The 24,082-nt window shown below is 35.3% G+C and overlaps 1 protein-coding gene across 1 annotated transcript in view; it reads right to left on the bottom strand.

The window, feature by feature from the left end:
* The window catches only part of LOC131147740 (MLO-like protein 1), a 29,350-nt gene extending 5,797 nt beyond the window's left edge, over nt 1-23,553 (bottom strand). Inside the window, exons 1-10 of the mRNA XM_058097283.1 lie at nt 23,286-23,553; nt 23,109-23,166; nt 22,688-22,938; nt 9,737-9,853; nt 9,611-9,671; nt 8,243-8,337; nt 6,754-6,828; nt 6,566-6,654; nt 6,357-6,406; nt 3,433-3,473 (exon numbers count right to left, since the gene is read on the bottom strand). Of these exons, the coding sequence (XP_057953266.1) occupies nt 3,433-3,473; nt 6,357-6,406; nt 6,566-6,654; nt 6,754-6,828; nt 8,243-8,337; nt 9,611-9,671; nt 9,737-9,853; nt 22,688-22,938; nt 23,109-23,166; nt 23,286-23,411 (963 nt within the window). The 5' untranslated portion in view covers nt 23,412-23,553. The remainder of the gene's footprint in view (nt 1-3,432; nt 3,474-6,356; nt 6,407-6,565; nt 6,655-6,753; nt 6,829-8,242; nt 8,338-9,610; nt 9,672-9,736; nt 9,854-22,687; nt 22,939-23,108; nt 23,167-23,285) is intronic.
* Between the last annotated feature and the right edge of the window lie 529 nt (nt 23,554-24,082).

The following is a 24,082-nucleotide window of genomic DNA, read 5'->3' as shown; positions in this document are numbered from 1 at the left end:
AGAACATTGATGAACACCTATTGAGATTGGGAACTCTCTAGACTCTCCTCCTACGGCCCTGATGCTAGTCACTACTCTATCATACATATCCTTAATGACCTTCGTATATCTATTGCAAACTCCCTTCTTTTCTAATACCCACCAAAGCACTTCCCTAGGTACTCTATCATAAACTTTCTCTAGATCAATAAATACCATATGCAAGTCCTTCTTCTTTTCCCTAAACTTTTCCATTAAACTTCTTAAAAGATAAATAGATTCTATTATTGATCTCCCAAGCATAAAACCAAATTAATTTTCTGAAATTTTTATTTTTAATCTCATTCTATGTTAAATGACTCTTTCCCATAATTTCATCGTACGACTCATAACCTTAATTTCATGATAGTTATTACAGTTTTGAGTGTCGCCTTTGTTTTTATACAAAAGTACTAATGTACTCTTCCTCCATTCTTATGGCATTTTCTTGATTTTTATAATACTATTGAATAGATTAGTTAGCCAAATAATTCGTTTATCCCCAAAACATTTCCAAACTTCAATTGGTATTTTATCTGGTCCTATAGATTTCCCACTTTTCATATTTTTTAATGTCATCTTAACTTCATGGACTCTAATTTTACGAATAAACATCTTATTTTTAATCTTCTCTTCAACTATCACTTCCAAGTTCAATCTTTCATTTTGGTTTTTTGAACAGCTTATCAAAGTATCTCCACCACCTTTCTTTTATGTCTTCGTCTCTAACTAAGACATTATCATTCTCGTCCTTCATTCATTTTATAAAACCTAAATCTTTGCATTTTCTTTCTCTAACTCTAGCGAGTCTATAAATGTTTTTTCTCCTTCTTTTGTATCTAGCTTAGTATATAAAGTATCATAAGCTCTATGTTTAGCTTCATTGATAGTATCTTTTGCATTTTTTTCTCCCTTCTTTATATTTTCAAGATTTTCTATATTTTTACAATTTTTCCATACCTTATACCAATTTCTTTTTGTCTTAACGGCTTTTTGGACTTCTTGATCCCACCATCAACTTTCTTTACTACCCAAATATCTTCCTTTGGACTCATCTAAAACCACTTTTGCTATCCTTACAATAGAATTCGCCATTTTATTCCAAACAGTATTTGCATCAACCTTATCCCCTATTGTCCAATTACACTCTTTGTTCATTTTATCTTTGAATTTTACTATATTATCTTCCTTCAAGTTCCACCATCTAGTCCTCTTGTGTTGATTTATGCTACTTCTCTTCCATTCTTTAATATGTATATCTAATACTAAGACTCTTTGTTGTATAATCAAATTTTCGCCTAGGATAACTTTACAATCCTTACAAGATAGATAATCCCTGTTCTTAGTTAAAAAGAAATCTATGTGGCTTTTGTTGTACCCACTCTTGAAAGTTATTAAATGTTCTTCTCTTTTTATAAAGCAAGTATTCAATATAACCAAATCATAAGACATAGAAAAATCTAAGATTGTATCACTGGACTCATTTTTATCTCTATATCCATGACCACCATGTATCCTCTCATACCCTATATTATCCTTCCCAATGAGACCATTCAAATAAGCTCCTATGAATGTCTTTTCAGACGTCAAAATCTCTTGTAAAATACTATCCATATCTTCCTAAAATTGTCTTTTCAGATTTCTGCTAAGTTTACTATATCTCTAAGCCTAAAACTAACTTGATTGTAATGATCCTATCCCCTATTCTTTTAACATCTACTACATTATCTTTTAGGTCTCTATTTACAATAATATCCACCCCGTTATTATGTTTAATAACAAGAGCGGAGAAGATCTCCCCGGTGGCTGAAACTAAAAAGGTGAAGACAAGCACTTGAAAAATACCCATTGATGCAGGAAAATTGATAAGGCTGCATACTATAGACCCATTGTGGTCTGCCCCTTCCTTGGACCCCGCATATGCAGGAGCTTTGTGCACCGAGCTATGAGAGAGAGAGACAGAGACCCCAAGAAACTCCAATTCTCAAAGCTTACAAAAAAAAGAAAAAAATGAACATGCATTTAAATATCTCTGCTGCAGAAAACCTTTAAAAAAACTTTTAATCTAAAGTTTCATTACCATGAGAACTTGTCACTTCTTCAAAGTAATATTTTTGGGAAAAAAAATTATTTCGAAAAATAAAAATGAATTAATTGTAAAAGTAATAGAATAATTTTATGCAATATTATAGGCCAAATAGCGCACCAATGAGGAGTGAAGTAGTTAATGTTACTGGCAGGAGGAGGGGAGGGGTAGACCTAGTATAGCTTAGAGTGAGATAGTAAGAAATGATTTGACAGCCCTCCATTTGTCAAAGGATATATTGCCTCTGGATCATGTAGAATGATAGAAGAGGATTCTTGTAGGATATAGCTGACCCCACCTAGTGGGGCTTAAGCTTGATTGTTGTTGTTGTATTATATTACTATGAACATAATAACAAAAATGGAACTGCAATGGAGTATGTCAATATGTATCCAAATTTGCTTGGCTTGTTGCATAGAATAATGGATCTAAATTCCAATTAATTAATGAAAAAAAATCATGTATCATATTTAACTATTTGGATTGGACATGGATCCAGTCAGATCAAATCCTAGAAAGCCTAGATTTAATCACATACTAAAAATTTGCTCCCTTAGATGCAATAGAATGTCTGTCTCTTCCATACAAAACAGCTATAAAGTATAAACACAAAAAATAATAATAATAATAATAGATGTTTGTTGTATATACTTTTACCATATATGACTATCTTCACTTGGGTCACAAATAGCATTGCCAATTTGCCTCCCAACTTTTCGTATTTCCTAAGCTTAGTTAATCTAAATAAGCAATGTATTTTTGGGGAGTTTCAAAAAACAAACAAGCGATATATATGCATTGGAGCTATCATGATTTATGTTTTAAGCCATTCTTATATTTTGATGCCAATATCATACAAAAACAATTTTTGCATCAATTTGATAGAAATGTTTTCCAAAACTCAGCTAAGGCCTAAGAGACTCGGCCTTCAAACACAAGTTAGTGATAGAACCTCAACTACAGGTTAGCAACATCAAGTTTAAAACAGATGAAAATCAACCATGGAAATGCAAGTCAGTGCCTCAAAAAATTATTTGAACAAAATACATCATATGAAGTTAATGCAAGTAGGAAAAAACATAAAAGGAAGAATTGACCACACGCTGCTTACTAATTCAAAACAAATGTTCGCAAGGATTTTGTAGATGTATGGGCAAATTTTAAATATTGACTAACAGGAGCACACAACATACAGCTAGATAATTACTAACTTCTGCACATCCATTTAAGCATAAAATTACTAGAAAGGAAGGGGAAAAGTGAGTATGCAAGCCTGGTGAATGGAGGAACATTAACATGCACATTGGGATTAAGTTAAAACTGCTCACTATGAAAGGAATGAAAGCAATCCAAAAGTATGTGTGCCAACCTGCACAAGAATACAAGAATGTATTGTTTCCGTAAGCCATCTTCACGTAGCTATCCAAAATGAAAAAGAATACTATGCCACAACTTGACAATGCCCACACACACATCTAAAGGGAGGCATAAAATAAATGGATTGAGCTCTTAATATTGAGATACAAATTGTAAAAAAGTGAGAAGAAATTAAATTTCTATCATCTCTTGTTACAAAATGTCTTTCTTCACAGCAAGAAAGAAACAAACATATTCAATGCAAAAGAACTTCAAATCAAAAGGTTTAAGAAATAAGACAAAAGAGACAATATGTGAGAGTCCTTGTAAAGTATACACCAGCAATTATGAATGGCTTGGTAAGATTGATAGATACGTATATATCTTACAATCAATTTTGTGTATTTTATCAATAAGCAATAAAGAGGATAAATTGAAAATAAAATAGACCAGAATCAAGTTTGGATTTAGTTGCGAATTGCTTCTAGGTATGCATAACCTGCATGTGCCAGTAAAAGGGAGAAGAATTTTACCTGACTGTCGTACAAAATAATGCACATTTCCAAAGCATAACTGAATGAGGACGTTGATATAGATTATCAGTAAGTAAAATTTTAATTATCACTATTTTTAATCATTTATAGAGAAATGAATGAGGTCATGGGCTGAAAAACAGTGAAGTGGACTGGAGGTTCCAGTTCTTCATGGACAACCATTCATCCCAAATGAAGCAGAACAGCAATATGGAATTACTTTCAAGAGCGAAATTGGAAGAGGAAGAGGAAGAGGAAGAGGAAGAGGAAGAGGAAGAGGAAGAGGAAGAGGAAGAGGAAGAGGATGGGAGAGGAGAGTAGCAAGGAGATGCAATGGGGTGAAAACACATGTTCAATTCAATATTCAAACTCAAAAAAAAAAAAAATATCTCTTCCATGACTTTCACACCCTATTTATAAGAAAGGCTAAATTTACAAGAAAATTACAAATAAAGCCCTACAAATACAAGAAATTATAAATGAACCCCTAAACCCACGTATATTACAAAGAAACCCCCATATACACATAAGCCTACCACTAATTGAACTACACACATAATAACTACTAATTAACTGAAGACATTTGGTTAGGACACCAAACAATCCTTTGAACCTATTATTTGATATTGGTCTCCAAATCCAAATTGGTCAAAATTATCCATTCAAATACCCATTTCCCATCCTACATCACAATTTTTATCTAAATAATAATAGCAATTCATCAAAATGAAATTGCAATCTTTTTGTACAACAACCGCACATAATCCTGAGGCAATAGGATTATCTTTATTCTTTTATTTATTAACAGTAGAATTGAAACACAAAACCTAATACAAATGGACAAAGGTGAGCTTGACGAGCATTTTATAACTAGAAAATAGCACTAATTACACTGAAGTTCCATAAGTTGGAAGCATCATGTGGTCTAACGAAAATGAATATAATTTAATTCAAAATGTCGACGAAGACAGATTGAAAGGCAATGATAAAAAACAACTGGAAATGAGTGTATCCAAAAAATTTTGGATATTATTGTAAAGATCAATAAGGGACAAAGGTGAGAACCATTTATCTGAGATTGTTCGGCATGCATGACAAAAACCAAAAACAGAACCAATAATGTTCCTCATTATTCAAGTTGCAGATGAATCACTGAAGAAAACACCTGTCCTCTAAAGATTATAACTTGACATTAGAACATGGGCCCCACATAAAGCAGATAAGCAAACTTTTTCTTATTTTTTGGGATAAAACAGGAGTATATTAAGAGATGAGAAAAAGATAATTACGATGGCAGGATAAAAAGAAGAGAAAAATAGAACAAAAAAGAATGCCCTTCAGTCATTTTGAATATCAGCAAGAGCCACTCCTTTGAAAATAACGAAAACATAAAATGAAAAGAAGCCAGAATGCAACATTATCTCAAAGAAATTATAGAGGCACGACTTCACTCATAAAAATCCAAGTTTTCCTCTCCAACCATGAAGATTGGATAACTGAAAGTATAGCAGAATACCATAATCTGGGCTTTTTTATGCTTATCTCTTAAAAAATATCTAAAAGCATTTACCGAAAATCCTCTAACCTTGCCAGGAAAACACAATGGTCCTCAAAAAACCAAGCAGTCTTTTCTAAATCAAATTTCTGCAGTGGGACATAAATTTTAAAAAAGAAAAAAGGAGATGAATATGAGACTCCATTGGAAGAAAGTGCCATCTTAGCGGTCCTCACCTGTAATAAGTTGTTAGCATTGACATTTTGGAGAATCACTGACCAGACAAAAGCCCTATGTCCTAACTTCATATCTAATTTTAGTCTTCCAAATACAATTAACCCATGGAAAAGAGATTACATTAGGGGAATGAAAGAGATGAGAATAAAAGGCTTGAAAAAAGTGCCCAAAGCACTCTTATCTATAAATTTTCCTATCTTGTCATGTAGATTGAAAGGAATCAAGAGAATCAAGCAACAAGTAAGGTCGCTTATATCACTATCATCAAATTTCTGAAAAAAGAAAATGAATTTTCTAAGCATGTCACAATCCCATCTAATAAGTGAAACATAACTTGCCTCACCAAAATCAAACAGCACATAAAAACAAAGTGGAGTGCATAGTTGAAAGACCAAAAAACACAATTGAGGATTACATCTTCCCCATTAGCTTGAGATGAAAACTGAACTCCAACCTCAATTTCTATAGCAAATTTAATAAGTGAGGAAGGAACACTAACCCTGATGTGACATCATACTTACAATGAACGCCAAAACAAATGAAAAGCTTACAACCATCAATAAAATTTGCAATTAGGACATAAAATGGAGTTAATTACTTATTTGTTAATTAATTCAAAGAAGTAGCATACCATTAATATTCAGCAATAAGAAGATGACGACAAATATCCAAAGATACCAGCTGCAACCGACAAAATCAAATATCAATCCACTAATTATAGGAAATTATTTTTTATTAAAAAAGTAACAACTTCAGCAGTTATCACCATGTGCAGATGAGCACGCACAATTTATAATAAAAAATTTCACAATTATGTAGGTATTCTCAGCCATCTCTTGCCTTATCCCAACAACTATCTTAAAATCATCTTCCAAGGCACGGATCATGTACTTGTGAAAATCAAACTTTGGGTTTGTCTTGCAGTGCGTCTGTAGTAGAAATAATTTCAACATGAAGATTAAAAAAATGCTTATAAAGAAGCAGAAAATAAACATTGCAAACATTAGCCTCATACCATATTAACTTACCATAATGAAACCTAGTCGTAGTGTAATGTAATCGGACTTTGTCATGGATGCATAAAATTGCTTGAAGAATGAATGCTGGGTCGGGGAAAAAAAAAACAGATTACATTAGAAGAGCAGTCCATTTCACTTAGCGAAGAAATAATATTTTGTAGTGCTACAACTTAAATAGACTGTTTTCTGAATGATCTCTGGAAATAAAATTATGAAAAATAATTGAAATTAAAATATCAGACATCATAGCTGAGGTTTCCCCCACACTAAACACAAGGGGACTTATGATCACGCAATTTCACAGAAGCAACCATACTAATATTGTCATTGCAACAGATGGATGTATGAATGACCTGGCAGGATTTTTTGAATTTATTTTTATTTATTTTCAAGTTCAACTTATAATTAAGTTAGTAAAACTTGACCTGTAATAGAAACCTCAACCTTTACTCTTTCAAGGCTTTCTTTTTTTTTTTCTCAGTTCCAAGTTTCAACTTGGATTTCAAGTTCACAAAAATTCCAGCTACACCAAAAACCTCTCCTTTAATCCATAAGCCATGGCTAATCACAAAAGAAAAAGAAAATAAAATGTACAGATAGTCTCTTGTTGATGTAGAGGTTGTTAAAGCTTGATACACGTTGGCCCACAACCTAACATCTTCAGCTTTTAAGCAAAGTAGTAATTGAACATGATATTAGAAGCTATGATTGCTAGAGGTCTTGGATTCTACTCTTGTTGCCCACGTTTGTTGTGTGGCGTTTAAAATTATTGTATTCCTTATAATGGGTGTTATTCATCATTGTTTATCTCTCCACATGCTACTGTGTTGCATGTGCAGGGGAGTGTTAAAGCTTGATATATGTTGTTGGCTCACAACATAACATCTTAAGTTTTAAGTTAAAGTGGTAATCTAAAAAAGTAGTAGCACTAGATACTAAAACACAATTTGTCTGACAATCAAGAGAAGCGATGACTTTTGTCATAAAGTATACGAACAAGTGCATTTAATCCCTCTCAATGCACATAGTATTGCATATTTTTCACCCAAATAAATAAATATTGCAGATTTGCATGTATCATAACTTACCACATGTATATTATAATATCATGGATAGCTGCGATACTGTCAAGGCACACTATGCATCGGCAATACATGTCATTTTTCATGTGAAAAGTACAGCATAATGTATGCCATATCACATTCCTATAATAATGATAACAACAAATACAACCAACATTACCCCTAAATGGTGACACACCATACCATCTAGCATGTGCATAAGATTTACTTTTTATACAAATTAAATAACAAGGACAAGACAAATGAAGTTGGGAAAGGCAAAATAATACACAGAGAATGAAGACATGCATAATTCAATCTAAATCTCTCATTCAGAAAAACAAAGAACCACTTTGGGCTCAATTTGCTCTATATAAGTTTTGATCTTCAATTCAAAAATGGCATTAAGATTCTATTGCAAAAGTGTACAAACTTACCACCCAACCCAGTAAAGCTGAATCTTTTCCAAATCCCAGAAAGTGTTCCTTAATGAAAGCATGTTGATGGACTTGGGTGACCTTCTTTTGCAGAACTTCACAACACAGAAAACAGATTCAAATCATGCACAGAACAGGCAGAAATCAGCAGTTCAGCACCAAACCCTTCATAAATTAGTTAAAAGAAAATCATCCCAACTTTTCAAAACAAGATCTTTCCACTAAAATAGGTTGAATTGCCTCATACCTAGACTATGCCAAGTGGGTTCACCATTCAACAATATAGGATGCCAAGAACACATTATTATAGCTTGTCTGCACAACATTCTTCAACTAAAACAGGTTAGAATGCTTCATTAACTATTCAGCAATATAGAATGCCCATCCCTGTGATGGGGGAAAACTCAATTGCTGGATTATGCCAATAGTCAAGAAATTACATCCATCACAATAGTGTCATTCTTATAAGGTTGAGTAACATGCCATCACTTCCTAACTTTTTTTAATATCAAAGGCTATAGAATAGAGCATAGTTTCCCAATATTTTCTAGTCATAACAATTCAGTGTCAAATTATTAGTTTTTCTTTATTTGGCTTCCCAATGCTAAAGTATAGTTTTTTATCACCCTTCCATATTTGCTAAGGCATGATAACATTGTTGGTCTGCCCACAACATGACAATTTAAACTGTTAGGCAAAGTGGTGACTTAACATGATTTCTAGGAGGTCCTAGGTTCAATTATCGTTCTCTTTGTTTATCTTCTATTTATGAAATTATTCTAAGTAGGATGTTGTCTTCCTCACGAGAGTTTCACTCCACAATGCGCAATCAAGCCAAACCTGCAGGGGAGTGTTAAGGCTTGACATCTGTTGTTGGCCCACAGCCTAATAGCTTAAACTTCTAGATAGAATGATGACTTAGAGAAACTTCTGGCATAAAACTTAAGCAAATGCAAATAATTCAAACTACAAATGTATAGACAAAGATATAGTTAAAAATTTATTTTTGTTCACTGAGTTCAACATGCAATCAAGTCAGTGCTTTGACTATGAAATTGTTCATTACTGATCACCTGCATCCCCTCCCCCTCCCCCAAAAAAAACAAATGAAAAAACCGAAAAGAAAAAAAATGCATTCTTCATTAACCAGGGGAGGCATGGGTTATGCATGTCTTCTTGTATTTTTCCCATGCACATGGGCAAACTGTATCATGCGGATCAGAGAAAAATTATTCATACAGCATCAGTGGGAAGGCTCGGTGATGGTTGTTGTGCAGCACATGAGTTATGATCATCTAGTGCTTAATATATTCATCAACTTATCAAAAAAGAAAAATGAAAAATAAAAAAATAAAAAAGAATCCTTACCATGGTCCGTATCATAATTACCCTTCGCAATAGAATCCTCCCAATGCTTCCATTGGCGTATCTACATCACGATAAACTAGTTAAAAAAAATAGTTTGAAGAAGAAGGGGAAAATATAGATACTCACCTTTGCCCCAACAAAAAGAACAGTAAGTACACAAAACGTCACGTGCACAATTGCTAGGACAAAGATAAATGTATGCAGATGATGCAATCCTTCCTCAGATAACAGTGGGACCTTGTTCTGAAATAGAGAAAAGAAAAAAAATAATCAGACGTCTTAATTTTGGTACACGAGCAACAACACATCAAATTATTATGGTCCTACGGGGACATATATAAATGGCAGAACGAGAGATGCTTCATAAGGCCATCAAAATCTAGATAATTAAATAAATTTAGATTGCAAAGAGATAGTAGTTATGTTGACTGGCGTGACTCATGAAGCTGAATCAGTTTTATTTGTTGCTATTCTTTAGGAGCTGAATCAGTTTTATTTGTTGCTATTTTTTAGGAGCTGAATCAGTTTTATTTGTTGCTATTCTTTAGGAGCTGAATCAGTTTTATTTGTTGCTATTCTATAACCATTTCTTCATGCTAATTTTTAGGCACTTAGCTGTTATGCTCAACAAGTAGCAGATTTTTCTGCAATTCAGTTTTCATTATGCTGTATAAATATATAGTTTGTTGCTCAATAAAATTCAGCCTTCTGCAGTCTCTAAATCAGCTTCTCTCGTTATCCTTAGTCTCTGTTTTTTTTTTTTTAATATCCAACAAATTGGTATCAGAGCTATAGTCTTGAGGGACCTGTGAGATTGAGAGAGCTCAAACACAACAACCTATTCAGAATGAATTCAGAAAATTCATTCACTGTAATTGCACCTCCAGTGTTTGATGGAACAAATTATCAGATGTGGGCTGTTAGAATGGAAGCCTATCGTGATGCTAATGATCTATGGGAAGCTTCTGAACAGGTATATGAAGTTCCACCCCTGCCAAACAATCCAACTCTTGCACAAATCAAAAATCAAAAGGAGATGAAGCAAAGAAAATCAAAAGCAAGAGCAACCTTGTTTGCAGCAGTCTCATCCACCATTTTTACCAGAATAATGACACTGAAAACAGCCAAGGAAATTTGGGATTTTTTGAAGCAAGGATACGAAGGAAATGAAAAGGTTAAAGGGATGCAAGTGCTGAATTTGATCCGAGAATTTGAGATGCAAAAGATGAAAGAATCAGAAACAGTCAAGGAATATTCTGACAAACTTCTTGGCATTGTCAACAAGGTAAGACTCCTAGGCACTGATTTTTCGGATTCTAGAATTGTTCAAAAGGTCTTAGTCACAATTCCTGAAAAGTTTGAGGCTACAATTTCATCTTGGGAAAACTCAAAAGATCTGTCAAGCATTACCTTGGCAGAATCGTTGAATGCACTGCAGGCACAAGAACAAAAGAGGCTTATGAGGCAAGAAGGATCTGTGGAGGGTGCTTTTCAAGCCAAATCACAGAACAACAATGGTGGCAAGAACAACAATGGTGGAAAAAACAAAGCGAAAAAAAAAAAAAAAAAAACATAACAAAAACAACAAGCCTGGAGGTTATGCAAGCAACAACAAAAATAGCCAAAGCAACAACACTCAAGTCTTTCCACCTTGCTCCTACTGCAAAAAAACCAATCATCCACAGAATAAGAGTTGGGGGAGGCCAAATGTAAGATGTCACAAGTGTGGTCAATTAGGGCACATGGAAAGGATATGAAAGACTCAGCAGCAACAAGGAGAAGCCAAGGCTGCTGAGGATCAACCTCAAGAGGAGCAATTGTTTGTGGTATCATGCTTTGCCAGCAACAGCTCCACAGAAAGCTGGCTTATAGATAGTGATTGTACAAACCACATGACTTATGATCGAGAGCTCTTCAGAGAGCTTGACAAGACTGCTATTTCTAAAGTCTGAATTGGAAATGGAGTACACATTGCAGTTAAAGGCAAAGGAACAGTAGCAATAGAAAGCGACACAGGTCTGAAATTAATTTTTGATGTTTTATATGATCCTAAAATTAATCAAAATCTTTTGAGTGTTACTCAATAGTTGGAGAAAGGCTATAAGGTGTTGTTTGAAGACAAAAATTGTGTGATTAAAGATACAAAAGGCATAAAGGTGTTCAAAGTTGAAATGAAAGGCAAAAGCTTTGGCTTGGATTTGATGAAAGAGGAGCAGGCTGCTGTACACAAAGAAGATAGCAATGCAGTGCTTTGGCACAAGAGATTGGGGCATTTCCATCATGCCGCTATACTTTTCATGAAGAAGAACAATCTAGTGAAAGGCTTGCCTGAATTAGAGGAGAAGTCTCCCAAATGTGCTGCTTGTCAGTATGGAAAGCAAATCAGGCTTCCTTTTCAACAAAACAAGGCTTGGAGGGCTACACAGAGGCTGCAATTAATACACACAGATGTGGGAGGACCAATGAAAACACCATCATTGAATGGCAGTAAGTATTATATTGCTTTCATTGATGATTACTCAAGAATGTGCAGGATTTATTTTATGAAGCTTAATTCTGAGGTTGCCGACATCTTCAGGAAGTTTACAGCTTGGGTTGAAACTCAAAGCGGATGCAAAATGCAGGTGATCAGGTCTGATAATGGAACTGAATATACCGCTAAAATATTTAACAAGTTTTGTGAAGATGCAGGCATCGAACATCAGCTGACAGCACTTTACACTCCTCAACAAGAATGGTGTTGTGGAGAGGAAAAATAGGACAATTATGGAGATGACAAGGTGCTTGCTTCATGACAAAGGGCTGCCAAAGAAATTTTGGGCCGAGGCTGTAAATAAAGCAGTTTTTCTGCTAAATAGATTGCCAACAAAAGCTTTGCTGAAAAAGACTCCATTTGAAGCATAAAATGGCTATAAACCAAAGTTGATCTAAAGACATTTGATTGCCTATGTTTCTCTTACATCCCTCAAGTTAAGAGAAACAAATTGGACAAAAAAGCAGAATCTGGGATTTTTGTAGGCTATAGCTCAATTTCAAAGCCCTACAGGATCTATATACCACAAAGGAACAAAGGAATTGTCAGTAGGATGTTCAATTCCTTGAGTTAGATAACTGGAGTTGGGAGAATGACAAGAAGCTTGAGGTTCAGGAGAAGAATGATGATATGGATGATGAACCTGTTAGAGGAACCAAATCACTCTCTGACATTTATCAGAGGTGTAATGTTGTTGTAATGGAGCCTGCAAGGTATGAAGAAGCTGCAACTGATCAGAAGTGGATAGTTGCAATGAAGGAGGAGCTAAAGGTGATTGAAAAGAACTAGAAATGGCAGTTGGTAGACAGACCTAAACACAAGAAAGCTATAGGAGTCAAGTGGGTTTATAGGACCAAGCTCAATCCTGATGGTTCTGTAAACAAGTACAAGGCAAGACTTGTTGTCAAGGGATATGCCCAGATGTTTGGGGTAGATTTTTCTGAAACTTTTGCCCCAGTTGCCAGGTTGGATACCATAAGGATGTTGCTGGCTCTTGCTGCACAAAAAGGCTAGATTATACACCAAATGGATGTCAAGTCACCCTTTTTGAATGGATACTTGGAGGAAGAAATTTTTGTGGAACAACCTGAAGAGTTTGTTTTTCAAGGACACGAGGAGAAGGTATATTGACTAAAAAAAGCCCTGTATGGTTTAAAACAGGCACCAAGGTCCTGGTATAGCAGAATTGATGCACACTTAGTGAACTTAGGCTTTGAAAAAAGTCTGAGTGGATCTACTTTATATAACAAGAAGACTGATGATGAAATACTTGTGGTATCTCTGTATGTTGATGATCTACTCGTTACAGGAAGTAGCAAGGAGCTTATTGACAAGTTTAAAGAAGAAATGAAAGATGTCTTTGAAATGACAGACCTTCGGAGGATGACATTCTTTCTTGGTATGCAGGTACGTTAAAAGCAAAATGGAATATTTCTATGCCAGCATAAATATGCAAAGGAAGTCCTCAAGAAATTCAACATGGAAGAGTGCAAGCCAACTACAACTCCAACGAATCAAAAGGAGAAGTTTTGCAAAGAAGATGGAGCTGAAAAGGTGGATGAAAGGCTGTACAGGAGCCTAATAGGCTGCCTAATGTATTTAACTGCAACCAGGACAGATATCATGCATGTAGTGAGTTTGCTATCAAGGTATATGCACTGTGCTAGTGAAATTCATTTTCAAGCAACAAAAAGAATTTTTAGATATGTTAAGGGCACAATTGATTATGGAATAAGATTCAGTCAAGTTAAAAACTTCAATCTCCATGGTTATTCTGATAGTGATTGAGCTGGATGTGATGATGATATGAGAAGCACCTCAGATTACTGCTTTAGCTTTGGTTCTGGAATTTTTTCATGGTGTTCTAAGAAGCAAGAAGTCATAGCTCAATCCACAGCAGAAGCAGAATATGTAGCTGCTGCTGCTCCTGTGAATCAAGCCCTTTGGCTTAGGATACTTATGACAAATTTGTATATGGAACAACAAGAAGGCACACAAATATTTGTGGACAACCAAGCTACAATTTCAATTGCTAATAATCCAGCGTTCCATGGCAAGACAAAACACTTCAAAATAAAATTTTATCTTCTAAGAGAAGTACAAATGTAAGGAGAAGTGCGGCTGATCTACAGCAAAACAGAAAATCAAAGTGCTGATATCCTAACAAAAGCACTTCCAAAGATTAGATATGAATTCTTGAGGCAGAAGCTTGGTGTACGCAGCTCCAAGGTAAGGAGGAGTGTTGACTGGCGTGACTCATGAAACTAAATCAGTTTTACTTGTTGCTATTCTTTGGGAGCTGAATCAGCTTTATTTGTTGTTATTCTTTAGGAGCTGAATCAGTTTTATTTGTTGCTATTCTATAACCATTTCTTCATGCTAATTTTTAGGCACTTAGCTGTTATGCTCAACAAGTAGCAGATTTTTCTGCAATTCAGTTTTCATTATGCTGTATAAATATATAGTTTGTTGCTCAATAAAATTCAGCCTTCTGCAGTCTCTAAATCAGCTTCTCTCGTTATCCTTAGTCTCTGTTTTTTTTTTTAAATATCCAACAAGTTAACTAGCTATACAAGAATAGATTGAATTCTGATTAGAGTTCCCATGAAATAGTAGTAAAGTAGTCATAAGAATAGATTGAATTCTGATTAGAGTGGCCATGAAATTATGTTATGCTGCTTTGTAACAGAACTAGTCCCATTTCTATTTGCCCTTGCTGATCTTACTTTTCTAGCATGGAGCACAACTCTACTCACATGCAACGTACCACCACAGCTTTGTGCATTTTCTCACGAAGTCATTATTATAAGAAAATTCAGCAAACTTTCCTTGCTTCCTTTTGGGTGCATAAACTTGGATTTTTTCAGAGATACCACTGTCCGACCTCATGAGAGATTGGAGGGCAGCGTTCTTGTAATTTACTATTTTTTCTAGTTCTTTTAGTATATTATAGCTTTTTGCATATTTTGTTCCAGGGAGGGCTCCTTGTCCCCTGTTATGTACTATTCTTCGTTTTAATAAAATTGTCTTCCATACAAGGAAAAAAAATATAGCTAACAATGTCTCTCCTCTTCCTTTTGCTATTACACTTACATGTGATCCTATAAAACACAGAAGTAAGGGCACCACAAATTCAGGCATGTTCACTGTTAGATTACCACTTTACCTAAAAGCTTAAGCTGTTAGGTTGTGGGCAAACAATGTATACCCAGCCCTAACACTCCCCCGCATATACAATTTTTTAAACACCAGGCGATAAATGCAGGCAACAAGATGAGCACAGGACCTCCTGGTAACCAGCTTTGATACATGTTAAAATACCACTTCACCTAGAATCTTAAGCTGTTAGGTTGTGGGCAAGCAATTTATATCAAGCCTCAACATTTTTGTACCATGTTAAGTTCTTTCTCCCTAAACAGATTCAATAATCAATGTGAGACGCAGTAGTACAGACCATCTTCTGCTTTTCTAAACCATTTGTCACAAGAACATCAATCAATTAGTATCCAAAAAAATAATTATGTCCAACTGGAACAGGGAAAGAAAGTAAATGATTTCATCATAATTAGCATGGTTTTTCTTTTATATCTAATATAATTTCAAAATTATGTTCCATTTATAGCACCCTTGCTTCTGTGGCCAGTTTGGATAAAAAGCTCAAGGGAATCAAGTCAACCAAAAAGGATTCATGACTATATAGACATATCTATGCTCGGAAGAATACATCAACCCTGTCCATCAGTTGCTATCTTGGTGAAGCCATATCATATGGCCCCTCACCAATATTTTGAGGTGTCATAGGTGCTTTTAAGTTCCATGATTGCATACAAAGGCTTTCAAGCCAAAGAGAAAACATTCTAGAATTTATCCCCTTTTTTTTCTACCACCAAGGGTATCTCAACGAAAGAGTTCAAAAAATTGGGTAAAAATAAGGATAAGACAACTACCGATCCAGTTGCAAACACAACTAGAGACTAAATTTTCATTTGCATAACTTTACGAAGGTTTAGCAGGAGGATGATGTACAATGATAAGAAGACTGTTTACTTTTCAGTTTAGGGTACTGACATTTAGCAGTCTATGGTTATATTACACAAAAATATTTTTGTGTTTGGGACATCATCAAACCCAAATATTGAGTAGTTTCTGAGCAATACAAAGTTGAACAACCATTCCAAAATATGGTGCAGTAAATCCAATAAACTATTGAATATTGATCTATGAGAACCCCAAAATTTATCAACACTCCAACTAACTGAACACCTTGAAAAGCATCATGTCATCATCTCCTACTAGCTTCACCCCAACAATACAACCATATCAATAAAATTCCTATGGACCTCAACCCAAGTCAATCAGAATTTATCCTTTTTTTTTCTACCACCAAGGGCATTTTAAAGAAAGAGTTCAAAAAATTGGGTAAAAATAAGGATAAGACAGAGTTGCAAACACGACTAGAGACTAAATTTTCATTTGCATAACTTTAAGAAGGTTTAGCAGGAGGATGATGTACAATGATAAGAAGACCGTTTACTTTTCAGTTTGGGGTACTGACATTTAGCAGTCTATGGTTATATTACACAAATATTTTTGTGTTTGGGACATCATCAAACCCAAATATTGAGTAATTTCTCTATATTTTTTCTACGATCTTAAAACATTATTTACAAAATGGCTGGTTCTTCAACCTTGAGGGAATTCGCTGCGGATTTTGTCAAACTTGAAAGATTTGATGGAAGCAATTTTAGGCGCTGGCAAAAAAAAATGCACTTTCTTCTTGCAGGTCTCAAAGTGGTGCATGTTCTGACCACCCCCAAACCTACTGTGAATGAGAATGAGACTTTGGCTTAATGCAAGGATAAAATGGAAACAAGATGACTATATATGCAAAGGCCACATTTGCAATTCAATGTCGGACAATCTGTTTGATCTATATCAAAATATGGCTACTACAAAAGAGTTGTGAGATGCACTTGAAGCTAAGTATTTCACAAATGATGTGATTAGTAAGAAATTTATGACTGGAAAATTTTTCAATTATACCATGGTTGATAATAGGTCTGTTGTAGAGCAGTTTCATGAAATTATGCATATCCTTAACCAGTTTAATCAACATAATATGAAAATGGATAAATGCATCTCTGTTTCGTCTATTATTGATAAGTTACCTCCATCCTGGAAAGCTGTTAGAAAATCTTTGAAGCACAGGAAGGATGATATGTCTTTTGAACAATTGGGCCAACATTTCCAAGTTGGGGAAGTGTTTAGGCAGAATCAGAAAGGTGCAAAAAAGCACACTTCCAAAGTGCATATGATGGAAGAATGGAGGCATTTCTAAACAGCACCAACATCCCAAAAAAGGGAATCCGAAAAGGAAGTTCAATTCTGTCAAGAATCAAAATAAGAAAAAGAAAGGCTCATGCTTCCATTATGGAAAACCTGGACACTACAAAAATGAGTGTCATCTTGCCAAGAAAAAGCAAGATGGATCAAACTCTTAACCAGTTTGTGGCTATGATTTCTGAAATCAATGTTGTTGAAGATAATTGTGCATGGTGGATTGACTCAAGTGCAACAAAGCATGTTTGCAAAGACAAGAGTTTATTCTCAAAGTATGAACCGGTGGAAGATGGCAATGTTCTCTAGATGGGAAATTCATCCATTGTTGTAGTCAAAGGCAAAGGAGATGTTACTTTTGAATTTACTTCTGGAAAAAGTTTAACTCTTGTTGATGTATACCATGTACCAGAAATTAGGAAAAATTTAGTTTCTGGAAGCCTACTTAATAAGTTTGGCTTTAAATTAGTGTTTAAATCTGACAAATTTGTACTCTTCAAGGGTGGAGTCTTTGTGGGAAAGGGCTATGTGTATGAGGGTATGTTTAAGCTTAATATCAATAAAGTGAATGTTTCTATTTATATTGTTGATTCACTTTCTTTATGGCATAATCGTTTAGGACATGTTAATACTGTGTATATATTAAAACCAAAATAACCAGAAAACTTTTTCCTAACAAAACTACTAGATTTTCTTCTTTACTTCAATTAATGCATAGTGATGAATGTGATTTGCTTGGTACACCTACCATAGGAGGCAAAAAACATTTTGTAACATTTATAGATGATTTTTCTAAATTCTGTTATGTTTATCTTATGCATACTAAAGATGAAGTAATTGATAAATTTAAGGTCTATAAGGCAGAAGTTGAAAACTAATGTGACACTAAGATAAAGTGTCTTAGATCAGATGGAGGAGGTGAATATCACATCCACGCCTATTGTGAATCTGTAGGTGTGATACATGAAACTTCTGCAGCATATACTCCACAACAAAATGGAGTGGCAGAAAGGAAAAACTGAACATTGGTTGAAATGGTCAATGCCATGATGTCAAAATTTCAAACTAAGTAGTCATTATTGGGGTGAAGCCTTACTAACTGCTTGTCATATATTAAACAGAGTTCCTTTTAAGAGGACTAAGACTTCTCCATATGAGTTATGGAAGAAAAGAAAATCTAATTTAAAATATCTTAAAATTTGGGGTTGTAGAGCAATTGGAAGGCTTCCTAAACCTAAGATAAGAAAATTAGGTGAGCGAGGAATAGAATGTGTATTCCTTGGCTATGTTGAACATAGCAAAGCTTACAAATTCTTGGTAATTGAACCAAATGATTCTATAGGAGTTAATTCAGTGATAGAATCCAGAGATGCAGAATTCTATGAAAATAAGTTCACTTCCATACAAAAGGTTAGTGATCAAAATAAATCAGTGGAGATTTTGAAATCACTTCGTACTAGTGGTGAACCTTCTGAACCTAGTGAACCTAGGAGAAGTAAGAAGAGGAGAACAACAAAATCTTTTGGACCAGACTTCATAATCTACCTAGTAGAAGGTATTAGAGAATCACACTCTAGACAAACTATAATTTCACCAAGTGTGGAATTAGATCCTCTTACTTATGGAAAGGCAATGAAGTTTCAAGATTCTGCATTTTGGAAAGAAGCTATAAACGATGAAATGGATTTTATCATGGGTAATAAAACATGGAAATTGGCTGATTTACCTCCTGGTTCAAAACCAATAAATTGTAAATGGATTGTCAAAAAGAAAATGAAGGTCGATGGAACAATTGACAAGTTCAAAGCAAGGTTAGTAGCTAAAGGCTTTACACAAAAGGAAGGCATAGACTACTATGATACCTATGCTCCAGTTACTAGGATTGCAACTATAAGAGTCTTGCTTGCCTTAGCTTCCATCTACAAGTTTGAAATCCATCAAATAGATGTAAAACTGCATTCTTGAAAGGAGAATTGAATGAAGAAATTTACATGGAACAACCTAAAGGCTTTATTACGCCTGAAAATGAATCTAAAGTATGTAAGTTGGTTAAGTCTCTTTATGGACTTAAACAAGCCCCAAAACAGTGGCATGAAAAATTTTACCAAGTTATTCTTTCTAATGGCTTTAGGATACATGAATCTAATAAATGTGTATATAGTAAGTTCAATAGAAATAAAGGTGTAATTATTTGCTTATATGTTGATGATATGTTAATTTTTGGTACTGATATTGAAAGTGTTGAAAGTACTAAGAAACTTTTGTCATCTAGTTTTGATATGAAAGATATGGGTAATGCAAATGTGATTCTGGGTATTAGAATAATTAGAAACAATGATAAATTGATTCTCACCCAATCACACTATATTGAAAAGATACTGAAAAAGTTTAATCACTATGACTGCAAACCTATTAGCACACCTTTTGATGCAAATTTGAAATTATATCCTAACACTAGTAGAGCAGTGAATCAGTTAGAACATGCTAGAGTTATTGGTTGCTTGATGTATGCTATGACTTCTACTAGACCTGACATTGCATTTGTTGTAGGTAAACTTAGTAGATATACTAGTAATCCTAGTGATATTCATTGGCATGCTATATGTAAAGTGTTAAAGTATTTGAAAAATACTATGGATTATGGCATACATTATGAAGGATATCCTACTGTTTTAGAAGCATTCACAGATGTCAGTTGGATCACTAATCGTAATGATCATACATCAACTAGTGGGTGGATATTCACCCTTGGTGGAGGAGCTATCTCCTGGGATTCAAAGAAGCAAAGCCTTATAACAGATTCCACTATGGTATCAAAATTTGTGGCTTTAGCTTCTTGTAGCAAAGAGGCAGAATGGCTTTGGAATTTACTATTAAAAATTCCCTTTTGGCCAAAGCCTATGCCACCTATATCTTTGCATTGTGACAATGAGGCAACTTTGTCACGGACATATAGTAATATATATAATGGTAAATCCAGACATATTGGCCTAAGACATAGTTATGTGAGGCAGTTAATTACTGATGGTGTAATTACCATTAATTTTGTGTAATCAAACCAAAATTTGGCTGATCCATTAACAAAAGGACTTGTAGGAGACATGGTCTGGAAAACATCAAAAGGGATGGGTCTTAAATCCATAACCCATAGTCACCAATGATGGAAACTCAACTCAACACTTGAAATTTTCAAGCTCTTGAGTTCAATGAGCAAAGTACATCATATGTAGTGACTAGAAGTACTAAAATGTATATGCGTCACATAATTCATCCCAAGGAAAATAATGCTTTGTACCTGTAATGTGAAAAAGGTGAAGGTTGAGCTTAAGCTCTTAATAGGATTATAACAGATTCTGTGAAGTACTTTAATTATAGGGGTACTTTTGATAAACCTACCTATATACGTGTCGGAAGTGGTGCCGCTTCCTATGAGAAATGGATTTATCTCTAGAGCACTTATTAAACTAGGATATAGACGCAAGGCCAATCCACACATCGGCTTTTGGTAACACCCAAAGAACTGATAATTTGTGTATGATATGTATCTGATTAATCAAAAGAGGATTACTAGTTCAAAGTTCATCTACTATGTAATCCTGATTAACTTTGATATGTATTCATTCAATGAAGGTTCAAGTTCTAAAAACACCTTCATTTATGCATAAATTTCTCTTATCTGAATAAATTGTTTTTCATCTATATTTTGAAAATGGTGGGGGAATGTTGAAATATTTTCTAAAGTATATTTAATGCTATGTGAGCTTGTCCCACATTGAAAAAAGTGAAAAAGGAAAAGTCATTAATAAATGATAAGGTGGAATATTCTCTTAACATTAGTTAAGAGATAGTGCTCGTGTGTATCCTAAGATGGTGCGAACCGCACGCGCGCGCGCGTGGTGTGTGCTGTAGGGCAATAGTGGCGCATTTAGATGGCACACAAGCACGTAGCACTTTGCACGCTTGCATCGTCGCGAGATCATGATCGTTGATCATGATCGGATGACTTAAAATTAATCTTATATCTTTATAAGATCATGTGGTGCAACCAAGGAGACACAAAGGGCAACTATGTCGAACTATTCCAGAGTACTAAATAATAGCAGGTTCACAGAATGGTTCGACCAGGGCGCGACCAAGAAATCTTGGAAGTGCAACCTGGTCGATTGTGCTATAAACTGTACACAGAAATCTTCCAGAACATGTCGATCAGGGCGCGACCAGAAAAGTATGGAGTTGCGACCAGGTCAACGCACATAACGCTTTGAACAGATGCAACTATTCAGGCCTTTGTAACTTTTGGGAAAAGACATAATTCTGTCTATTTAAAGACATAATTAACTCTACGAAATACATAGAAATTTCATCATTCTCTCCTTCTCTTTCTCACATAAAATTTCCACAACTTATATCTTCTTCAAATCTAGGTTCTGTTTTCTGCAAAGATAGAATCCCATATTTTTATTTCAGATTCTTCTAAGGGTGTTTGTAATCAGTTTTCGTTTAACGCAAACTGATATCAGAATTATATTCTAAGTTTCATTGCATCCTGGAAACGTATTTGCTGACTCAATACACACCAATTTGGTGAGGACAAATAACATTTTAAGGAAAACGGCACTGTAACGTATCTTCAAGCATTTTCTATTCTACAGCTAATTTCTCTATCTTTTTCGACAAAACAAAAGGGCAAAAAATTAGCTTTGGCTTTCCAATGCATGCTACTTTGTGCACTGTACCTAGCCATTCCTCAACAGCTGCCAAAGGTCTGATGGGAGTGATCCACAAAAGTTTAAGTGACCCAGCACTCTTTTGGGGAGATAACCCTAAAATAGTTTATTTAAGAGAACAAAGGCCGACACAGCAAGCGTACAAAATCATGACAGTGCTAATTGCTCTACCAAAATGACCAGATTCAGACAATCGCATTGTTAAATTAATCTGAAAAGTTTACGTCAATCAAAGAACACAAATAAATTTTGGAAACAGACTATAAACGAGCAAGCGTCAGTGGTGGATGAAAATATAAAAAATTCAAGAAATGATCCTTTCAAATAATGCCATTAATGAACTTTTGATCTCAACACAGCCAAAAAAAAGTACTGCAGATGGCACTATGGCAGGAACTTCTAAAAAAAAAAAAAATTATCAGTAATAATCGCTAAATATGGCAATGAAAATGGCTTTAAAAAGGAAACTCATTGCGTTACCTTAAGAGCGCAGTAACCGGATTTTTTCGATTCCGAATGTTCAGCAAGTAGGCGCCTTCGAGTGCCAGGAGGGATGAAGGACGAGAAGAAGCTTTGAAAATGGGCAGCAGTTTCTGTCGAATTAGAAGTTTTCTCCTCCGGGGTGGCGCAAGGCAGCATGTGAGTGAAGATGTCGCTGGGGACGCAAATTTTGGAGATCGGAATTTGGCATACGGTCAGAAGCAGCGAGATGAACCCCAAAAGCATCAACTCTGCAGCATCAAAATTCATCCCCATCATGAATTTAAACCCCCCCCCCCCCCCAAAAAAAAAATCATCCCATAAACACAAAAATCAAAACGACAACTATAGAAGGAGAAGAAGAAGAAGAGGAAGAAGAAGAAGAAGAAGAAGAAGAAATGAGTAATGTGAGCAAACCCACCTTCTTTCACTTTCTGTAAGGCTTCGAAGAGATGCTTCTGGTTCTTCCTCTTCAAATACTGCGGGCAACGAGTGACATTGTCGTCAATTGGAAGTAAAAATTAAACAGAGAGAAACACGGAGAGATTTTTTTTTTGGGGAGGGGGGGGGGGGGGGGGGGGAGGTGAGTACTGGGTACCTTGCCCGCGTAGTGGAGGAGGCGTTCGAGGGCGAGGGAGATGGAGACTATGACGGTGCAGACAAGGGCGACGACCCATGTGGGAGTGAACTCCAACGTCGTCCCTTCTTCTCCCCCTCCCGACATCCTTCTTTCCTTCTTACCGTTTCCTTATTATTTCTAGACTCGCGCCATTAGCTCTCTCCTTCCCTATGGAATTTAGGTAGTCACGGGATTGCAAAGCTATTGTCAAGGTGGCCATTATTATTTTGTCCAGTTTACATTTGATGAAACGACATATGACGTCTCTTGACTCTTAACGTTTCTTCCTCTCCTTAGGCTCATCATATGGTGAAGTTTTACCAATCTAATGAAATGCCCCACGAATTGTTGCTCCATTCAAGAAAAGAACCTGATTGAACCATGCCCTAACATTTTCCTTTACATTGCTGCAAATGCTCGGCACATTATAACATTATGTTTACTAATTTGTTCAAGTATTCAATTTTCTTTATTTTTTTTTTCAAATTTTTGAGATCGTTGTTTGTTGATGCTTGCACGAGTAGTATCTTATGTTTTTTCTCGCCGGATATAGAGTTTTCAAGGTTACTTTTATGTGGTGCATTAATTTCTCTTTGGATATCGTTTCCATCTAATTTACTTCTTGATTGGGCTCTACTATATCTTTATCATGTTATAAAATCATTCCAATCATATCTCTCCCCCCCCCCCCCCTCTCTCCCATTGGAAAGTTAGGAATTGGTTTAAGGACACAATATGTGGTGGATGGTTTAGTGGCAAGGAGTGGACTGATTGAG

This window comes from Malania oleifera, chromosome 2 (assembly GCF_029873635.1).
Source record: "Malania oleifera isolate guangnan ecotype guangnan chromosome 2, ASM2987363v1, whole genome shotgun sequence".
In the NCBI taxonomy this organism is placed as follows: Eukaryota; Viridiplantae; Streptophyta; class Magnoliopsida; order Santalales; family Ximeniaceae; genus Malania; species Malania oleifera.
This window is presented reverse-complemented; position numbering and strand designations above follow the sequence as displayed.